Genomic DNA, 22,634 nt, shown 5'->3' with positions numbered 1-22,634 from the left:
GGTAAAAAGTTGTAAAAGCCTATATTTATATATATTATTTTTTGTCGATAAAAGAATTTGTGTTAATCCTGAAAGAAAAAAAATAATGTTTAGAATTTTGGATGCTTTTTGATAAAGCGAAGCTTATAAGTAATTCTTAGCGAGGGGGGCAGCACCATTAATGCTGATAAGTTATGATATTGTGTTTAAAAATAGATGGCATAGTTAGTGTATAGATACAAAAGCTGAAGTGTTGGCTGTGAATACGATAAAAAGTCAATGGTGTATTATATTCTGTTTAAATTCTAGAATTTAGGTTTTGTAGAGATTAAATTAGTATGCAGACATGTAGATACATATCGGTTGCACAGCCTAAGCCACGTTATGGACACAAGTAGAAACTGTCTTCTGCACATATCATATATCTTCTACTTTAGAATCTTTTTGCAACCTCACTTTTTAGTTTGAAACTGGGAAAAGTATGTCAAACATGTAGACAATAAACTCTCATGAAAAAGCTAGATTCATATCTTATTGAAGGTTCTGAATCGATAATGATATGGTTAGACTCCCAATGAAACTCTTTCTATAAATCTAACAAGTGGTATTATATGAATTCAAATCATATGAAATTTACTAATATGGGAGAGAAAATACCGTCTAAGGGCAAGGTTTTCATTTGGAGGATGGTTAAAAACAGAACTCGACAAATAATTGATAAAGAGAAATATTCTTTTGCAGACGTTGAATCTAAATTGTCCTTTTTGTAAAACTGTTTGGAACATAACATGTGTTCGCATATATTAGAGTTCACAGGATTTGGAACATATGTATGGTTGGATGGATTTTGCAACAACCCACAAAGAGGAATCAATTAAACAGACATTTTCATTACATTACATTGATCGATATCTAGGAAACTAGAAAATATATATAGCATTACACGTGTACAATGTCACTGATAAACAAATATATAACTACTGTTTAGATAAACTTCTCAAAACGTACACATGATGAAAAGTTATTATCCAAAACTTTAGTCTAATTTATTGGTTCAAAGCGATCAAATTCTGATTATCATCGAGCTGATAGAACAGAAATGGAGACAGTGGCATTGGATGAAGTAGCAGAGTTGCCTTCCCTATTTATCATATTGGTGTCAACAAACACAGGCATAGTTGGTCGCATGTTCTCCATCAAGCTCTTGCTTTTCAGTAGCACCACTACTTCAGACATTGTTGGTCTCGTTGCTGCAGATGCCTGAGTGCACAACAACGCAATTTCTATGATTTTCTTTACTTCTTCTGCATCATACTCATTAGGATCTATGGCCTCGTCCACAAGCTCCAACTGCATGCCTCTCTCATACAGTTTCCAAGCCTGTTAAGTCAAAATCAAATGTCTCATTCCTCATACGAAAACATCATCAGAAAACCAACAACATAGGAACTTTGCTTACTCGTTGCAGAAGGTATTCACGACCTTCCTCCTCATTCTTCACATCAGTACTCTTATGACCACTTATAATTTCTAGAACTACAATTCCATAGCTGTAGGTATCAGCCTTTTCTGATAATTGACCATGCATTGCATACTCAGGTGCTGTGTATCCCCTGACAAGTGCATCACATAATTAATCCATAGTTAATAAAAAACAACACTTATTAACGTGTGACATTATTTGTTTTTAACTTACAATGTTCCTGCAAATTTTGTGCTGAGATGGGAACGATCCCCTGGCAGAAGCCTTGCCAAACCAAAATCAGCAATTTTGGGTTGAAGATCATCATCTAGCAGGATGTTACCTGTCTTTATATCTCTATGAATGATGGACACATGGAACTCTTCATGTAGATATGCTAGTCCTCTTGCTGTGCCCAGAATTATATCATAACGTTGTTGCCAATTGAGGGAACCTTTAGCACCTGTTTTTTGAGTTTATTATTATATCATGCACTTAAGATTGTTGAGAATATTATTATATCATGCTGTTAGAGGTTAAGATGATTTACCAAATAAGAATCTGTCAAGGCTACTATTTGCCATGTACTCGTATACCAGAATTCTTTCTTCCCCTTTACTGCAGCAACCAAGAAGTCTAACGAGATTCCGATGATGAACATTGCTTATAAGTTTCACTTCACCCTCAAAATCATCCTCCATCTTGCTTGATTTTCCCAGCACTAATTTCTTTATGGCAACAATTTTTCCATTCTTTAGAGTACCCTATAGTATATATGTGGTTGGTAAATCAGTGAAAGAGATCTTCAGTATTTATTTTAAAGAATTATCCAAATCTTTATTGTATACTTTTAATAAAGGGCATTAGGAAAATCGATTTTTGTTTATTTTGCAGACGTAAACAAAAAACTTCAAATAAAACAGAATATTTTGACAGCTTTTAAAAAAACCTTACACATTAATCATTGTCTATGGCATGCTTGCAATCATGTTCTTAAAATATACACAACATAAATTTACCTTGTATACAGCACCAAAACCTCCTTCTCCAAGTTTATTTTCAACACTGAAATTTTTAGTTGCAGCTTTCAAGTCATTATATTTGTAGTTAACTGGTCCTCTTAACTCGGTTGCTCCCAATATGTCACCTGCTACGGAACACAAGTTTAGATTTTGAAATAAATGAACGAGAAACGACTTTAATTTCAGAATAAATTAATTGATAATAACAAACAAAAAGAGTTGTGGAGTAAACTATATATATTAAATGCAAAAAAAAAAAATTGTTGAAGATTAAATTGCTTTGAACAAAACTCAATCTGATATACACTGCTTTTGGTAAAAACTGGTTTTCTTTTACTGCTCATCATTAATTCTATTCGAAAAAAGCATTAAGCATGAACAAATATTAATACCAAACGTTGCATGCAATAGTGGAAAGTTTCCACATTTACATACCTCTGTGAACCTTGTTTCTTTTTCTAGACATTCTCCAGACAAACAACAGAAGGAGGAGAAGAAAACCTCCTACAACACCACCTATAATTCCCCACTTCTTTCTTGAACTTCCTGCAATGCATATTGTTAGTGTTATGTTTATGATGTTTAATTAATCAAAAGCCATATTTTTATAATATATAGTAGAATGTACCTGTTTTTAAATAGGATCCAATATCAATGGTTTGATTAGCAGCAAAGAAAGGTGTGGTGGAGTATCTCATAAAACAGCCAGCATCATATGCTGTCCCATCAGTGTTGGGAAGACAACTCAGTAAGTTGTTGTATGCAACTTGCATGCAACTCAGACATTTATCCTCGGTTGCAGTTTCGACGCACTGTGCAATGGCATAAATTGCAGAACCATCATCCACCTGTGTCTTGGTAGCTGCATAAAACCCTTTAGTTTTAGGTGTTGCTGTTTGAATCTCCGCGAGTGCTTGTTGTCCGACAACTTTAAAATCACGAGTGGTTTTCAAACTGGTGTTCCCACACGTTACCCCACCGCCAAGCTCATTGGTCTGTTGGTAGAACCTCTCGCTCTCGTACCTTGTCACATGCTGAGAATTTGAAACGGAAAAATGAAAGTGAATTTGAATATATTTGGTGAATAGAGAGATAGATACCTGAGGAAGCAATCGTTGTAGATAACTCTTGCGCCATTGGCTTTGGAGCAGTTGCGGATTTGGGTGGAGGCGGTGTCGAAGCAAGAAAGACAATCATTTTTGGAGAGATAGTTTCGGCATTGAAACATTGTATATGTGAGGATCCCTCCCCTTGATTTCTGTGATGTGGCAAAGTGTTTGGTTTGGTTGGTAACTTCTGCTCTCATCTCTGAAAATGTATCATTGATATTTGCGAAGAAGCTGTGGGCGTTGGAAGCGTTGAATGGGCTGCACCCAGTGTTTATTAGACGTGTTTTCGGTGTTGCTGCATCTGCATGTTCAACACTACAGCTCCACCATATCAAAGTTAACGCCAATAGTTTCAGTCCTAACATTTTTTTAGCTTTGTGTTTTGTTTATGAGAAGTGTTTTGGTGTGTATATAGGAACTGAGATTAGTCTTATATATATATATATATATATAATATGGAAAAAGGTTAAACGTTGGCATGTGTGGGTTCAAGAAAGAGAAAAATAAGGAGAAAGGATATTGGTATTTTAGGATGCGTAACAAGATAAATAATTATTTTTATTACAATGATATTTTGACTACTAAATTTTAACAATTTTCTTTTATTACATAAGATGTCATTTTCTAAGTGATTTTGAAATATTGAAAATGAGAAGATAAAAAAATAAAAGACCACTTAAAAGATGTCATCTAAGATTATAAGAAAAAGTTGGCAAAATTTAGTATTAAAAAAATCATTTTCCTTATTTTTATAAAGTAATTAATTTGGAAATTCACAATCCACTTGACATCGGTGAGAAGTGATTCAAGAGAGAATATATTTATGTTATTCAATGTGATATAATTAGAAACAAATGAGAAAAAGACATTAACTACGTATTTGACAATGGGATGTTAAAATATAATTAATAGTCTTTTATATATAGTCAGAAATTAAGATAAAGATATCTGCAACAGATATAAATTATATTATAATATTTTCTAAGAAATAAATAAATATATATTTTTGACTTAAATATGATAATGCACTTTGTTACTTCATTTTTAATATATATATATATATATATATATATATATATATATATATATATATATATATATATATATATGTATATATATTGAATTAAATTTATAAATGAGAATTAATTATCGTAAAATTTAATGAATTCTTATAGCCAATAATATATAATATTATACAAAAACGGTACACATAACTATTTCATATATCTAGGAACAAAAGTTTCAATAAAATTGAACAGTTTGACAAATTTTACTTAGGTATATGAATTATTGACAATTTTTTGAGCTATTTGAACCAACTTTTATATATTTGCAACAATGTTATGATTTCACACAACTGACTTAAATAGTGAACTTTTCTCAACATACCAAAATTCAATTAAAAAAACATTTTAAAACTCAACTAAAATAATGTTTTGGAGATTTAATTAAACATTATCAAATAAAGGACCAGACAATTTAATCTGTTTAATTTAGTCAAATAGAAACAGAAAAACAAGCACTCCGAGGACAACAAGGACAATGATTTTGTTATTCTATAGACCATGAGGAGAATGAAGTCTACTACTTTGGGAAAAGACTCAAAAAACTTAGATCTGAATTTACTTTATTTACATATAATCTGATAAAAAAATAGCAATATCTCCAGAAATTAAGGTAGTCAACCCATAAAATATGCTTAAAAAATTTGGAGATTATTATTGATCGATCAAGTCAATGACTTTCCATGAAATTTATGATGCATGGAATTATTGGGCACAAGTTTCATACATGTTCACACCACTTTCATATGTGTCACTTTCTTAAATGATATATCAAATAATTTTAATCAATGATATCTTTTAAGCAGGAAATGATGCATGAACTAGAAGAGGAAATCATATAAATATATATTTAATGTAAGATCACAATAATATTGTTTAATTGGGCTGCTAATGTAATTAATACTATATTTGTATGTCGTTAATTACAAAATAAAACTTGTTTAAAATCACTTTACGTCTCAAAACGAACAAGTTCTTTTAAGTTTTGTGAGTTAAATTTAAATATTCGAATTCTCATTTGATTATACATAATTATTCGTGATGGCATTGTTACATTGTAAAATTACAAACTCAGTAACACTCATATTAACATCTTTAATGAACCGTTTATTATTCATATAAATTAGTAGGCAATAAACTTTGTTATAATGTAATTAACGTGTTAATTGTACTATTAAGAATGTGAAATATTAAATGAATAATATGAAGTGTTTAAGATTATAATTCATATAATATAATTTTAAAAACGTAAAGATTATTTAAATTTATATATACAGTAAATTGACTTGATATCTAATTGATATAAAATATTTTATACATTTCATCTAAATTAGTTTAAGTTGAACTATCGTTACAAAATCAACTTTTTAATATGAAAATATTATTAAAATTTTTTATATTACATGATAATTTTCTTGTAAATTTGTTAAAAATTTTTACAAAAGAAGATTTTTTTTTTATTATTCTTTCTAAGAATTTTAATTGGCAGGTAATTTCTTCATGGATAATTATTTCCTATAAAATTTGCAAGTATTTTATACAAAATTTGTTGCAAAAAATGTTTTATACAAAATATTTTACAAAAATATTGGCAACAATTTCCTGCAAATTTTTTTATAACAAAATTTATAAGTATTTTTTTATAAAAAAAATCAAAACAAAATTGACAGAAAATATAATTTTTTTAATAGTGAAATTACTTTATATATATATATAATCGATATAAAATATTTAATTGTTAACATATGTAAATAACTTCAAGCGTAATATTATTATTTATTTAAAAAAATTGTGAAAAATGTTTTGCCTATTTTGAACCGTTTCTCTACTCAGTATAAAACAATGAATTCAAACTAGTATCGACTTCACATTTAATAAATGATTATAAAAAATATATTTTTGGTAATATTAATATTGATGACAATTTTTTATACACATTAGATTAATTTACATATGTAGTTGAAAGTTAATATAAAAAATAAAAAATAAAGTTATGTTTAGCATTTTATTTGAATTATATAAAAAAATTAAGACATTGGATGAGAATAAATTAAAAAATATTATATCAATCTTAATTTATTTCTGATTTTTTTTAATAATTACATAAACATCCACAATCCACTAAAGTATTGTATTTTATAGTTATTGCTATAGATGACTGTTTTTAAAAGTAAGATTACTCATCTAAAGTTACTAAATGAAGTTTTGATTTTATATTTGAAGAGTGAAATGATAGAAACACTTAATTGCATGATATTTGTAGCCGCCAAAAAATATAATTTGACTAATTGTAGTAAATTTTGCCTTAAGTCAAGTAGCTTTAAGGCAACACAATGATTAAGTATTTAATTTTTTATTAAACAAAACTTATGAACAAAAACATTATTTAATACTTGATATTTTTGTTGTCTGGACATAACAACTATACAAAGAATGAATAAAAATAGGCTGCTAAACATGTTTAAGATTTGACTTATAAATCTAATTAATTTTTTGAATAATGGATAACTCATGTGCAGAAATCTGGGATATCATGAGACTGTTAAATTTAATTTAAATAATTATGATATTTTGTTGAAAAGTCACAGGCCACCCAAGCGGAATATGTGGCAGTGAATGTGATATACATAAAGTTTATATTATAATATGGTTACATACGATGGTAATGAGAATTAAATAAAATATCAGTATCAAATAAACAATTAAATAATTGTCAAATAAATATAGAAAAGAGTAAAAATGTTTAAATAATTGTCAAGAAGTATTGTAGAGTAGAAATTAAATTGTTATCCAAATAAATGGATTAATTAAATTGTCTCTGTCTTCTCCTTTGGCGTCTACTGTCAATGTCAAAACCTAACCTTCTAGAATGCGTAAATAATGTATTCATTGTATTATTACTATTGTCAACTAATATAAAACAAGCCACACGAACCCAACAAATAATACAAAGTCAATGATATACAGATAGGAAAATTATACTATTAAAATTACTTTCATTTTTTATTTTTTGCGTAATTTAATATAGATTATTAATTTTTTTTTAAAAATAATAATGCATTAATCAATATTTCACACTAAATCACGTCATAAAATTAATAACAAAAGTTAAAAAGTAAAAATCATAATATCGTTATTCATGATATTATGCTAACATGCAATTAAACCACATTATGGACAGAAGTAGAAGTTCCATTGTTGTTATACAAACCTAAAAAAGTTACATTTTTATACAATCACACACACAAAAATAATTTAAAATTGAGTTAAATATGTTTTTAGTCTCTTAATTTTAAGTAAATTTTAGAATTAATCTATTTTGAAACTTTAAACCAATTTAGTCTTTCATCTTTCGAAATACGTGAATTTACCCATTTTAGTCAAATTTTATTATGTTTATTTGACATTTCAATAATGTTTCATAATAGTATTTGACTTAACATTCAAGCAAAAATGTGTCAAACAATATAAATAATTTAAATACAATCATGAAATGCATATGAAATTGATACTTAAATTGATCCAAAGTTTCGAAATAGATTAAATCTTAAATTCACTTAAAAAGACCAAAAACATATTTAATCCTTTAAAATTTTACATTTACATCTTAATGTCCTCAAATTTTATCACTTTTCTTATTTAAAAAGCTCCAAATTTTATGTTTATATTAATTTTTTAATTATTTTTTTTATTAAAAAGTGGATTTTTCTATATTAACTTTATCTCTTAATTAACTTCATCTTTAATTGATGTGGCTTATCCAACCTTTTTTTTTTTATGAAATTGATACTTAAGTTTTATCCATCATGTACTTATATAGGAAAGATGCACTAAATCAGAAAAAATAAATAGCAAGAAGGATACAGAATATTGTCAACAACCTTGTTAGAAAAACCTGCATTCTGGATTCTAAACTGGTTCCTAAAATATCTTGAAAAAATCAATTAGAAATATTCAAAACAAAATTTATCTTAGCTTCACTTCTAAGTTAACTAATCAGCTTCTCTGTAAATATGAATCATAACATAATTAATAATTTTATATATGAAATTATAACAATTTCATCTTTCTCTTGAAAGTAGTTATAGTTAAAGTTCAAAACACATTTAGACCTTTTAATCTCTTTGTTACTTGAGGAAGATATTACTCTCTCTCTCTCTCTCTCTCTCTCTCTCTATATATATATATATATATATATATATATATTTTTTTTTTTTTCTCCCATAGATAAAGAAAAAGATTAAAGATTAATTACTACCATGAGACAATTTTTATATGAATATGAATATTCAAAAGACAATGTATTTTATTTTTCATTTAATAATCATGTTACTTTTCCATGTATTCCAACATTTTCATTAAATTACTTTTATTTTTAATTTGGGATAATATCCTTGTGATTTTTGGTACCATGTAATATAACTGCTATTATTATTGTTATTTTATTTTTACTATCATTACTACTTCTATCATTACTATTATTACTATCATTATAAATAATACCGTTGATATTATTATTCTAAGTAACTTCTATTTTTTATATTTTCATTTCTTATTTTAACACTATTTAAAAAATGTCATCAGATTAAAAGAGGGAGTTACTAAAATATAAGTGGTAATAAATATTTACGTTGTAATTTTCCATCGAACACTACTTATCCTGTTGTTGTATTGTAATTTAATGTTAAAAGTAAGATAATGACGTGCAATTTAATAAAACTGAGGGGCTATTCTTTGAAAGAAGTTAGATTTAGAAATAAATGTAGTGATCTTGAAAATGAAATGCAAAATAATTGATCATCTAGCAGGTACTATAGAATTGGAAACACTAGCATTAGACACAGAGGAAGCAGTTGAGGCAGAGATATCTCTTGGGGGCCTTCCATTGGAGTCAATAAAGATAGGCATCGAAGGTCTCATATGCTCAAGAAACTCACTGCTACTCAGCAGCACCACTACTTCAGACATAGCTGGTCTCATACCAGCCGATGGTTGAGTGCACAACAAAGCAATGTCGATAACTTTCTTCACTTCTTCTCTATCATAGCTATTAGGGCTTAAGTTTTTCTCCACCAACTCCAACTGCATGCCTTTCTCGTACAAGTTCCATGCCTGTTGTAGTAAAAAACAAGCCTAATATAAAACAAAACAAACACTTTTTTGGTATGCTAAGAAATAATGTTAATTCCTTACTCGTCGAAGAAGGTATTCATGGCTACCATCAAGAGTGTTCACATCGGTACACCTTTGACCACTTATGATTTCAAGCACTACAATTCCATAGCTGTATGTATCAGCCTTTTTTGATAACTGACCATGGAGTACATACTCGGGTGCTGTGTATCCCCTGATAACATTAACAAATTATCAGATTGGGGCCTTCAAAACTCTCGAGCTAAGTCTTTTGTATTTCATTTTGACTTACAATGTTCCAGCAACTTTTGTTCTGAGATGGGATTGGTCCCCTGGTAGCAGCTTCACCAAACCAAAATCAGAAATTTTGGGTTGAAGTTGTTCATCCAAGAGGATATTGCCACTCTTGATGTCTCTGTGTATGATAGACACATAAAATTCCTCATGTAGATATGTCAATCCCCTCGCTGTTCCCAAAATTATTTCATAGCGTTGTTTCCAGTTGAGGGAACCTTTTCTGTTACCTGTCTTCCAAGTTTATATGCTAAAAACTTCATAGGAGAAAAGAAAACTTAACACAAAATAGTTGTATTGTAATGGACATGTTAGTTACCGAATAAGAATTTGTCAAGACTGTTGTTTGCCATGTATTCGTAAACAAGGATTTTTTCTTGGCCTTTACTGCAGCAACCAAGAAGCCGAACCAGATTTCTGTGATGAACATTACTTACAAGCGTTACTTCACTTTCAAAATTCTCATCTATCTCGCTGGATTTCCCTGAAAATAATTTTTTGACTGCAACAATTTTTCCATTCTTCATTGTCCCCTACTCAGTAGCATCATCAGCATCAGAACAAAAAAAATTGTTAGATGTGTAACTTACAATAGATTAAAATGAAATATTCTCTGAACAACTCATGTTTGTTTACCTTGTATACAGCGCCAAACCCTCCTTCTCCTAGAATGTTTTTCTCACTAAAATTTCTTGTTGCAGCTTTCAACTCACTATACTTGAACTTGGTTGCACCTTTCAACTCAGAAGCTCCCAATACGTTACCTGCCAAGTAAAGTATTAGTTTGATTTTTCTTCATACATAACATAAACAAAGCAATGCATGATTTTTCTTTACACATAACGTAAAAACTTTCCATATAGTCTTACTTGTGGGAACTCTCATGGGACTTTGGGATCTCCTAATCCAGGGAAATAATGATATAAGGATCACAAGAAGAAGTGCACCTCCAACACAACCACCAATAACAAACCACTTCCTGTTTGAACCTCCTCCTTCAAGACACAAAAGATCTTGATCTCAATTCAGAATGATATTATCCAAGAATACAAGATATGAGACATGGTACCTTGTTTTAAGAAGGGAGTGATATCAACGGTTTGGTTATCAGCAAAGAAGGGTGTCTCCGAGTATCTCATAAAGCAGCCAGGGTCGAATGCTCTGCCATCAGTACTAGGAAGACAACCTTGTACACTGGTCTGTTCATCTGACAAACAATCCAAACAAGTGTCTTGTGAGAGAGTTTCTGCACATTGTGCAAAGGCATAGATTGAACCAATGGCCATTTTTGTCTTGGTAGCTGCAAAGTAGCCTCTGATTTTGGGTGTTGCTGTTCGTAGATCTATCAGAAGTTGTTCTCCCACTGCGCTAAAATCAGTGCTTCCATCTGCACTCTGATTTCCACAGAGCATGCTGCTGCGAGAAAAGATCTGGTCGAAGAAGTCGCTGCTCTCGTACCTTAACAGTCAAACACATTTCAAGTATCAACATCAAATTCATCACTTTGTTTCGAATGCATGATCTCATCAACTGCTGACCTACGCATTGTTCTTTCTCACGATAACATATCTGATAATCCACACGGTCTCTGTAAACATCCTGCCGTTTTTCGTTTTATGTGTGAAAACATATATTAAAAGAAAATTAATAGCAACTAATTTTAAAGATTAAAAATTAAAAATATGAGTCAGTATCCTGATTTAAATCATTTTTATGAATAAAAAATTATAAATTGTAACTAGAGTCTAGATTATTTTTTAACATTAATTATCAAAAGTTTAAATTAGTTTTTAATTAAAAATTAAAATTAGAACTAATTTATAATCAATAACATAAAGAGTTGACATCTTAATAACTAATATTAAAAATGAATTTAGACTTTAATTTACAAATTAATTATAAATTTTTTATTTATAATAAAGATTATTTTCGTCGATATAAGAATTAATTATTCTAATCTTTAAAATTAATTATATTTAATAAATTTTTTTTAGCCTATAATCTTCATCGTCACATATTCTGCTAATATAACCTTTAATTAGCTTAAATAAAGTCGTTCATAAACTATCCACCAAATAAAAAAGAAAATCAGAAATAATAGATTGGATTGCATGAAATTTTGGACTAAAAATTAAACCAATTAAATTGAATTTACACGTACATATGTTTTTATTTATAACCTTTTTACAGAACTCATTTATATTTTATTTTTTATTTACTTGTAAAATTATCACTTTTTTTTCAGCATAAAATTATCACATCACATTTTTTTTTATTTAAGGAAAACTTATTTAATTAAAAACAGCGTTTCAATTACTAAGTTCTGGAGATTTATTCTCGATGGTCTATGTTAGATAATTATATATTATTAGTTATATAACGAACGAATTATAGATGAAATATCTAACATTTTTTAATTATATCTATTAATGTTTAATTATTTATTAATTTTTTCCAAACAAATAAATTAAAAAAGAAGAGTAAAATCTCGAATTCAAAACTGCTATTAATTTGATTAGATAAAAAGTTAATTTAAATTAATCCGATTGGTTCATGTAATAATAGACTCAATCCAACACATGAATACCACAGGGTATAAAAACGAGACAAAACACTCTCTTTTACATGGTTAAAACTCAGTTCTACATTTCATAAGATCAGTTTCGTAGTTAGTGTTACTAATTTTTTCACTCTTAAGGTAAAATTCTCTTTTTCCTTAGTGAAAGCGTTCACACAGTATCAAAAAATAAAAATAAGTAAATATAATAACCTCCTTTTTTTCATTTTCACATCAATATATATATATATATATATATATATAATTAAAGATTAAGTGAAAGATAAAAATGTTAATAAATAAAGAATATTTAGTATTATCTTTAACTTTAAAAACCACAGTAAAAGAGAAACAAAAATATTTAAAATTCCGACACTATAGAAGAAAGGTGTTGGAGAGGAAGCATACCTGAGGAAGCAACCATCGTAAATGACACGGGCACCGTTGGATCCGGCGGAGCAGTTGCGAATTTTGGTGACGGCGGCGGCGAAGCAGGTGGCGCAGTCGGTGTGGGAGAGGTAGTTTCTGCACTGAAACATGGCATAGACAGGATCTGTTCCGGTGGTTGCTTGCGCCGTGGCAAAGTAGTTGGTTTGGTTGGTGAGGTGTGCTCGCAGATCTGCGAAAGTTGCGTTAAGGTTTTTGTTGAAGTTGGATAAGTTGGTTACCATGAATCCGCTGCAATCCCATTTCAGCAGAAAGGTTTGAGGGTCTCCTTCTACGCCCTCTAAGCTCCACCATGACCACAACCACAACAAGGTCAACCCTACAACCTTCACTTCCGCCATTTTCTTCCCACACAAACTTATTCTACCTGTATATTATGATCTTCCAAACATGCATTCAAATCATTAGAGAATATATAGTATATAAAAAATAGGGTTAAATATGTTTTTGGTCCTTCAAGTTTCAGCGAAATTTGGAATTAGTCCCTCATCAAAACTTTTGACCAATTTAGTCCTTCATCTTTCAAAATGCGTGAATTTAGTCCTTTTAACCAAATTTTGTTAAGTTTATCTGCCGTTTCAAGCACATTTCATGATAGTATTTAAGTTAACATTAAAGCAAAAATGTGTCAAACAGTATAAATAATTTAAATACTATCATGAAATGCACTTGAAATATAAGATAAACTTAACAAAATTTGGTTAAAAGGACTAAATTCACGCATTTTGGAAGATGAAGGACTGAATTGGTCAAAAGTTTTGATGAGGGACTAAACCCAAATTTCGCTCAAACTTGAGGGACCAAAAACATATTTAACCCTAAAAAATATAGATAATAATATTTTGATCCATTTTTAACCTACCACTATAATTATGCTTCAATTATTTATTTTAACTTTTGTTAATAATATGATATAATAATTTAAAAATAATTAAAATGATACGTTAAAATTCAGTAAAAAGAATATCAAAATATCATTATCTTTATAAGGCTGGAATAACCTCTACTTTTAACCTTGTGATTAAATATTCCAAAGCTTTTTTTTGTACAATAATATAAAAATAATTAAATTTTGATGATTTTTTCTTATCTTTTAGATTTCGTCTTTTAATTAGTTTAAAAATATAAAAAAAATGAAAAAAAAATAAAGAAGACCACTTAAAAATAACACATTAAATTATATAAAAAAAATTGTTAAGATTTTGTTATTAAATAATCATTTTTTTTAATAACAATTCGAAGTTATTATTAATGATAATTAAAGACTTGTAATTGTTTCATGCAGAATAAAGATGATGCATGATCTGATAGAAAATAAATTTACTAATTTTATGGAAATTTGAACAGTAAAATGCTTTATTTAAATATAATAATTTAACTCATTCAAAATTATTGTTTAAGATTGGGTTAAATATGTTTTTGGTCCCTCAAGTTTCAGCGAAATTTGGAATTAGTCCCTCATTAAAACTTTTGATTAATTTAGTCATTCATCTCTCAAAATACGTGAATTTAGTCCTTTTAACCAAATTTTGTTAAGTTTATCTGACGTTTCAAGCGCATTTCATGATAGTATTTAAATTATTTACACTGTTTGACATATTTTTGCTTCAATGTTAACTTAAATACTATCATGAAATGTGCTTGAAACGTCAGATAAACTTAACAAAATTTGGTTAAAAGGACTAAATTCACGCATTTTGAAAGATGAAGGACTAAATTGATATAAAGTTTTGATGAGGGACTAATTCCAAAATTCACTGAAATTTGAGGGACCAAAATCATATTTAACTCTTTAAGATTCATCTATGATAAAGATGAATTAGGTTTAAAGTAGGCGTCTAAAAAAAATAGTTGAATGAAGCATAAATTTGATATATATTTATATATGGAGTGTGGTTTGAAACTTCCAAAATAGGCTAAGCATTTTTTAACTCCTACTTCTGAGGCGTAATCAATGCTGATAACATGCTAATTAAAGGAACGTTTGCATGTACGAATCAATAGAATATGTGTCTGTAACACTGCCCACATTGGAATATATTTCAATTTTATTATTTAATATCTAATACATTACAAATAATATTTTTCTCACACTTTTTCTTTTAAATTTATTATTATTTTAAATAGTTATGAAGCAATATCATTAAAATTTAAAATCTTCAAATAAATTTCTAAAATCTCAATTATATTCAAAAGTTTAAAATTAATAATATTTAATTCAAACAATAATAATGATAACTACATTTAAAAATACATATAAAAATGAGTAATTAAATTTAAAAACTTAAATAAAAATAACGAAAATTCAAATTTCTTTTTAATAGATATACAACTTATCATATCCCAAAATACTTACTTAAATTAACAATTTTGCTTATTGTTTTTTATAAATATTTTTTCTTATCGATCATTCTAATCTCTTGCACACACAACTAAAAAACTTATATTTCATACTAATTTTGTTTCAAATTTTTTTTTAAGAAATACTTATAAATTTTGCTATGAATTTTTTTTTCAAAAAATTATTACCAAGTTTTTTTTTAAATATTTTGTATAAAACACTTTTCACAACAAATTTTGTAAGAAATATTTACAATTTTATAATTTCGTAGGAAATAATTACTCACGAAAGAATTATCTTCCAATGAAAATTCTTAAAGAAAAAACAGGAAAAAGTCTTTTCTTACAAATATTTTTAACAAATTTGAAAGAAAAATCTCATGAAATATGAGAATTTTTAGTAATGATAGTTTAACCAGTATTTAATGAAATTTTTTTATTAATTAGTTGATCTTTATAAAAAATAAAATATATTACTTCAATTTCTAATTGAATCTAAGTCATACATAATAAATTTTATTTTTTATAATATCAACTATGAATTAACAAATATATATATATATATATATATATATATATATATATATATATATATATATATATATATATATATAAAAGAGTGAATTAATAATGTCAGCTGCCTAAAAAACTAGAGATCAAAATATTTATTAGCATAATAAACATGAATAATAAAATAATTTTTTTAGCATTTTATTTTCTTATATTATAACATACGATAGAAATTGAAAAAAAAATAACGTACCTATAATTACACTACTCTCACAAGCCGAAGAAAGTTGATGTAGCTGGACTGGTACATATAAGGTGAATGAAGTAAAGAGACCTTTTCTTTCTACAGCCCCACAATCTCTTCGTGAACGCCTAATTTTTATAAGGGTTAAATATGTTTTTGGTCCCTCAAGTTTCAGTGAAATTTGGAATTAGTCCCTTTTCAATACTTTTGACCAATTTAGTCCTTCATCTTTAAAAATACGTGAATTTAGTCCTTTTAACCAAATATTTTTAAGTTTATCTGACATTTCAAGTGCATCTCATGATAGTATTTGAATCGTTTACACCGTTTGACACATTTTCGCTTTAATGTTAACTCAAATATTATCATAAAATGCGTTTAAAATAGCAAATAAACTTAATAAAATTTGGTAAGAAGGACTAAATCTACACATTTCTAAAGATGAAGGACTAAATTGATACAAAGTTTCGAAGAGGGATTAATTCCAAAATTCACTGAAACTTGAGGGACCAAAAACATATTTAACCCTTTTTATAATGATAATTTCTTTCATAAAATGATAAGTTTTTCAGAATTTCCGGAATATAATTTCTAAAGATTCTGAAATATAATTTTCAGAACACATAAAATATATTTTGGAACAAACTTTTTAAAACAGAATTTTCTAAGAAGACATATAATACTCTTCAAAACAAGTTTTTTAGAATGAACTTCTAAGAACTATAAAAGACACCTTCTATAAAAGACCAAAGACCGTTAAATTTGTAATTAGTATATTATATCAATTTTTCCAAACATATTGCTTGTGCTTGCATCACAAAACAATTCTCTAAAAGGAGATTAATTATCATTATAAAAATTAGGCGATTATATAATATATATATATATATATATATATATATATGTTAATTTTACACATAAAAATATTTAAGATTATTTTGATCTTTAAAACTTTAAAATAATGTATTATGGTCTTTATTTTTATATAATGTTTATCTTTTATCTGATGTGAAATTTTTCCTCAGACTCTTAAATATGGAACAAAACGGTGAACATAAAGAGTTAATTCACTAGTGATCGAGACCAGAAGTTCAGTGATCACTATTTTACAATGCAAAGAACCCCACAGTAATCACTATTTTACAACATACGTTCAAGTTGTTTGATTGATAGGGATGAAACTAAGATAAATCCTCTGATTGTTTATTTTAGTCTGTTACATTCATTGGTTGAAGTATCGAAGTCGGTTTTCTTAATCATCGAGCTGATGGAACAGTAACGGAGGCAGTAGCATTGGATGAAGAAGCAGTAGTTGAGACAGACCTAGAATTGTCTTCTCGAGACTTCAAATTGGATTCAACAAACACAGGCATGGTTGGTCGCAGGTGGTCTACTAAGCTCTTGCTTTTCAGTAGCACTACTGCTTCAGACATTGTTGGTCTCGCTCCAGCTGATGCCTGAGTGCACAACAACGCTATTTCTATGGTTTTCTTTACTTCTTCTGCATCATACTCATTAGGGTCTATGGCCTCGTCCACAAGCTCCAACTGCATGCCTCTCTCATACAGTCTCCAAGCCTGTTAAGTCAAAATCAAATGTCTCATTCCTCATACGAAAACATCATCAGAAAACCAACAACATAGGAACTTTGCTTACTCGTTGAAGAAGGTATTCACGACCTTCCTCATCTTCTTTCACATTTGTACTCTTTTGGCCACTCACTATTTCTAGGACTACAATACCATAGCTGTAGGTATCAGCCTTCTCTGATAATTGACCATGCATTGCATACTCAGGTGCTGTGTATCCCCTGACAAGTGCACAGAACATGTAGCAGTCCGTAGTTAATGAATGAACACTCACACATAATATGTTACATTTTTCCAACATGAATGTCTAGAAATTTAAGTGAATGCAAATTGTTCTGTCTTACAATGTTCCTGCAAATCTTGTGCTAAGGTGAGAACGATCCTCTGGCAGAAGCCTTGCCAACCCAAAATCAGCAATTTTAGGCTGAAGATCATCATCCAGAAGGATATTAGCAGTTTTGATATCTCTATGTATGATGGAGACATGGAAATCTTCATGTAGATATGCTAGTCCTCTTGCTGTGCCCAAAATTATATCATACCGTTGTTTCCAATTTAAGGGACCTCTGTCACCTTTTTCCACCAGGTTTGTATCATATAGTTAAATGGGTGAAATAATAAAGTGATTTTTATTATTCTATTAGAGGTTGAAAGTTACCAAATAAAAATCTGTCAAGACTACTGTTGGCCATGTACTCATAAACCAGGATTCTTTCTTCTCCTTTAATGCAGCAACCAAGAAGTCTAACCAGATTTCTGTGATGAGCATTACTTATTAGCTTCACTTCACTCTCAAAATCATCCTCCATCTTGCTTGATTTTCCCAACACCAATTTCTTGACTGCAACAATTTTTCCATTTCTCAGAGTACCCTGATCAATATGATTGATTCATTTTAGAACAAAAGTGATTTTTCTCAGTTGTTAAAGTTGTTGTAGCATTAACTATTTCATTCTTGGGTTTTGGAAATCTGTGTCTCAGAATATCCTTATTGTGTTTTTGAACATACTCTCCATTGCAATACTCAAACACAATAGTTAGTTACCTTGTACACATCACCGAATCCTCCTTCTCCAAGTTTATTTTCGTTGCTAAAATTCTGTGTTGCTCCTTTCAAGTCGGCATATTTGTAATTAACTGGACCTTTCAACTCGGTTGCTCCCAATATATCACCTGGGAAGGAATATTAAGTAGGTTTGATTTTCTGATAGAGTAAAACAAGAATGTCTTCTTGGATTTACAGAATTTTGGATAAAACTTTTGTATTCTTGACATGAAGTTTGAAACAACTTCTGAGTATGTATTCTTTCTTTCCAAACACCAAGAATGTTTTGTAGTTTTCAAAATACTAAAATGAAAATTAATATGAAGCATAATGAAGTTAAAGATTTCAAAATTTACAACTTACCTCTGGGAAACCTCTTAGGTTTTCTGGATCTTCGAAAGGCAAACACTGCAAGGATGATGAGAAGTAGACCTCCACCTCCAACAACACCACCTATAATGATCCACTTCTTTCTTGAACCTCCTGCAATGCAGAAAAGTTATCAACTCGGTTGCACTGTTTTTATTAACTGATTTTATATTATCTGGGTTAATTTTTATAAGAGTAACTATTCAAAATTTCCAATTTATGTAAAATTAAGAACACTCATTATATATAAGTAAAAAACAGCTAGAGCATCACATGAATTACATTCATTAATCCAAAAAACAAAGGAAGGAAATTGCTGTAATGAATTCACCTCGTGTTAAATAGGGCGTGATATCAATGGTTTGATTATCAGGAAAGAAGGGTGTGGTGGAGTATCTCATGAAACAACCAGCATCATATGCTGTACCCGATGTGTTGTTGGAAAGACAATTTTGTAAGTTGTTGTATCCAACTTGCATGCATTTCAAACAATCATTCTCTGCGGCAGTTTCAACACATTGTGCAACAGCATAAATTGCACTGCCATCAACCAACTTTGTCTTTGTAGCTGCATAAAAACCTTTGGTTTTGGGTGTTACTGTTTGGAGTTGCATTAGCACTTGTTGTGCAACTAAGCTAAAACCAACAACCATTGCGCTCGTGTTTCCACACGATGCACCATTCCCAGGTTCAGTAGTCTGGTCGTAGAAACTCTCACTCTCGTACCTTGTCAAACCAACCGACATCAAATTCAAACATATTTACAAATTGACTATATTTGACTAAGATGATCCAAATAAAATTACTAATGTGAATAAGAAACCTGAGGAAGCAAGCATCGTATATGATTCTGGCACCGTTGGCAGCAGAACAGTTGCGGATTTGGGTGGAGGCAGTGTTGAAGCAAGCAAGACATTCGGTTTTGGAGAGATAGTTTCTGCATTGAAAGATAGCATATGTTAGCACCTCTCCCCTGGTGGTATTTGCTGTGGCAAAGTGCTTGTTCTGATCATTGCTAATTTGTGCTTTCAGACTTGAAAACGTTTTATTGAGATTCTCAAAGAAGCTAGGCAAGTTGGATGAGTTGTATGGGCTGCACCCCTTGTTCAGTAGATGTGGCTGTGGATTTCCAACTGCACCATCAACAACATTATCACCACCACATCAAGGTTAAAGCCACTAACTTTACCTGTAGCTTCCTAGCTTTTAGCTTTTTAGTGCGTATGATTATACGAGAGCAAGTGTCTTTTAGTCATAGCTTATCCTGTTTTAATCTTCTTTGTGTGCGTGTTATCAGATTCACACAGGAAGGTTCTTTTTTGATTATTTGAGAGACTAAATAGCGAGGGAGTTTAATCTTCTATGGTGGAAATCCATTGAAGTTTGACTGTTGACGAATGACTAATGGCTAGTGGATGGTGGACTCAGAAAGCTGAGTCAACACGAAGGCTTACTTCAACTGGTCCATGAATGATTTCATCTTATAGTGGAGCACTCACCAGAGAATCTAAACAATTTGGAATAGATATATGATGTGCTTTCAACTCCATGACCAAGTATAATGATTAAAACAGATGTTTGTATATGAAATATCTTAGCCCACTTTTGTGCCACTTTCTTTTCAATAATAAACTTAGAAAAATATGCATCTTGATCATTAATGTATCATTTTCTTAAAAATAGTTTAAAGTATGTCCGTTGCTCAAGCAAGTAAGTACATATTCAATCAACGATAGATCTAACCCTTTAAAAGATTTGAAAGACAAGGACAAGGACAAAGACTGTCATGACATATGTGTAATGTTCAGATATTCTTAAAAATTTCTAGCCATGAAGCCAAAAGAGTAACAATAGGTGGATGCAACAGGACAAGTGTTTTTACCTGTGATTGAAGGAAAGTAAGAAGTTTCCATTTTGTAAATATTAATAAAATCAAACTATATAATATGCATTCAGTCATGAAAAATAAATGGGAATTATTGAAATTCTACCTTGATCTAAATAGGGTGTGATATGAATGGTTTGGTTATCAGCAAAGAAGGGTGTGGTGGAGTATCTCATAAAACAACCAGCATCATATGCTCTACCCTCTGTGTTGGGAAGACAACTTCGTAAGTTGTTGTATCCAACAGTCATACATTGCAGACAGTCATGTTCTGTGGCAGTTTCAACACACTGAGCAATGGCATAAATTGCACTACCACCAGCCACCTCTGTCTTAGTAGCTGCATAAAACCCTTTGATTTTGGGTGCTGTGGTTTGGAGCTCCATTAACACTTGTTCTGCAACTAATTTAAAACTAGTGGCATTCGAACTCATGTTCCCACATGATACACCATTGTCAGGTTCAGTGGTCTCATTGTAGAACCTCCCTCTCTCGTACCTTGTCACATCCAACATCAAACTCAAACAAAATATTTGGATGACTACTTTTCACATCATTAATAAATTGATATGAAGTTGCAATGTGAAGTATAATAAACAAATAATATAATACAAACAATTGACAGTCATAAAAGATCCAAATGAAAATGAGTGTAATGCGTTTATACAATATGTAAACCTGAGAAAGCAGCCATCGTATATGACTCTAGCACCTTTGGCAGAAGAACAGTTGCGGATTTGGGTGGATGCAGTGTTGAAGCAAGCAAGACAGTCAATTCTGGAGAGATAGTTTCTGCATTGAAACATAGTATGTATGAGGATCTTTCCCCTGGCTTGTAATTCTGCAGTGACGAAGTGTTTTCTATGATTATTAACTTGATCTTTAAGCCTTGAAAACGTTCCATTGATACTGCTAAAGAAGCTATGCAAGTTGGATGCGTTGTATTTGCTGCACCTCTGGTTTAGCAAATGTGTTTGTGGGTTTGCAACTGAACCATATGCATAAACAATATTAATATTGCAGCAGCATATCAGGGCTAAGACCAGTAGATTAGGTTTCAGCATCATAAGTCTAGCTATTTCAAATATTGAGTATCTTATCATAAGACACAGAACACACAAGTATTTGGTTACGTCTAGAACTTATAATATATATATATATATATATATATATATATATATATATGTGTGTGTGTGTGTGTGTGTGTATATATGATATATGTATGTATGTATATAGAGAGAGAGAAAGAGAGATGCAAGAAGTGAATGATTTCCACAGCTACCCACTTCATATAGTGGCGCACTCAAAAGTAGAATTTAGACGATTTTGGAAAGTATATGCGACTCCATGATGATGTAGAAAGGAAAATAATGAATGTTATAGCATCTTTATTCTATTAGAAATTAAAATATCGTAAACCACTTATATTTTTTTTAATAATTAATGAAGTAATAAAATATATATTTTGATTAATAATATTATTCACAATTTGGCAATATGAACACGTGACCTTATGGGGATGGAAGGATATGAAACACATGCAAGTCTTGAGTTTAAGGAGGGGTTCCAGTTACAAGAAATTAAT

General features: G+C 29.8%; 3 protein-coding genes across 3 annotated transcripts; all 3 read right to left on the bottom strand.

Moving 5' to 3' along the window:
- Positions 1–782: 782 nt before the first annotated feature.
- On the bottom strand, positions 783–3,966 carry LOC114187099 (cold-responsive protein kinase 1-like). Its single transcript, XM_028075231.1, has 8 exons — positions 3,564–3,966; positions 3,092–3,486; positions 2,899–3,009; positions 2,461–2,588; positions 1,992–2,205; positions 1,676–1,904; positions 1,439–1,592; positions 783–1,359 (listed from the first exon to the last, which is right to left on the bottom strand). The coding sequence occupies exons 1-8, from the start codon at positions 3,935–3,937 to the stop codon at positions 1,057–1,059; spliced, it is 1,908 nt and encodes a 635-aa protein (XP_027931032.1). The 5' UTR covers positions 3,938–3,966; the 3' UTR covers positions 783–1,056.
- A 5,341-nt stretch (positions 3,967–9,307) lies between these two features.
- On the bottom strand, positions 9,308–13,434 carry LOC114187096 (cysteine-rich receptor-like protein kinase 2). The gene is made up of 8 exons (XM_028075228.1): positions 13,029–13,434; positions 11,133–11,521; positions 10,933–11,058; positions 10,700–10,827; positions 10,383–10,596; positions 10,062–10,293; positions 9,830–9,983; positions 9,308–9,748 (listed from the first exon to the last, which is right to left on the bottom strand). Exons 1-8 carry the CDS (start codon positions 13,406–13,408, stop codon positions 9,434–9,436), a joined length of 1,938 nt encoding a protein of 645 aa, XP_027931029.1. The 5' UTR covers positions 13,409–13,434; the 3' UTR covers positions 9,308–9,433.
- Positions 13,435–17,357: 3,923 nt separating this feature from the next.
- On the bottom strand, positions 17,358–22,167 carry LOC114187094 (cysteine-rich receptor-like protein kinase 1). The gene is made up of 10 exons (XM_028075225.1): positions 21,728–22,167; positions 21,156–21,547; positions 19,988–20,297; positions 19,496–19,890; positions 19,159–19,278; positions 18,796–18,923; positions 18,409–18,622; positions 18,095–18,323; positions 17,818–17,971; positions 17,358–17,738 (listed from the first exon to the last, which is right to left on the bottom strand). The coding sequence occupies exons 1-10, from the start codon at positions 22,150–22,152 to the stop codon at positions 17,418–17,420; spliced, it is 2,688 nt and encodes an 895-aa protein (XP_027931026.1). The 5' UTR covers positions 22,153–22,167; the 3' UTR covers positions 17,358–17,417.
- Between the last annotated feature and the right edge of the window lie 467 nt (positions 22,168–22,634).

Source organism: Vigna unguiculata, chromosome 6 (assembly GCF_004118075.2).
Source record: "Vigna unguiculata cultivar IT97K-499-35 chromosome 6, ASM411807v1, whole genome shotgun sequence".
Taxonomy (NCBI): Eukaryota; Viridiplantae; Streptophyta; class Magnoliopsida; order Fabales; family Fabaceae; genus Vigna; species Vigna unguiculata.
The sequence above is the reverse complement of the archived record's forward strand: the minus strand, read 5'-3'. Positions and strand labels throughout refer to the sequence as shown.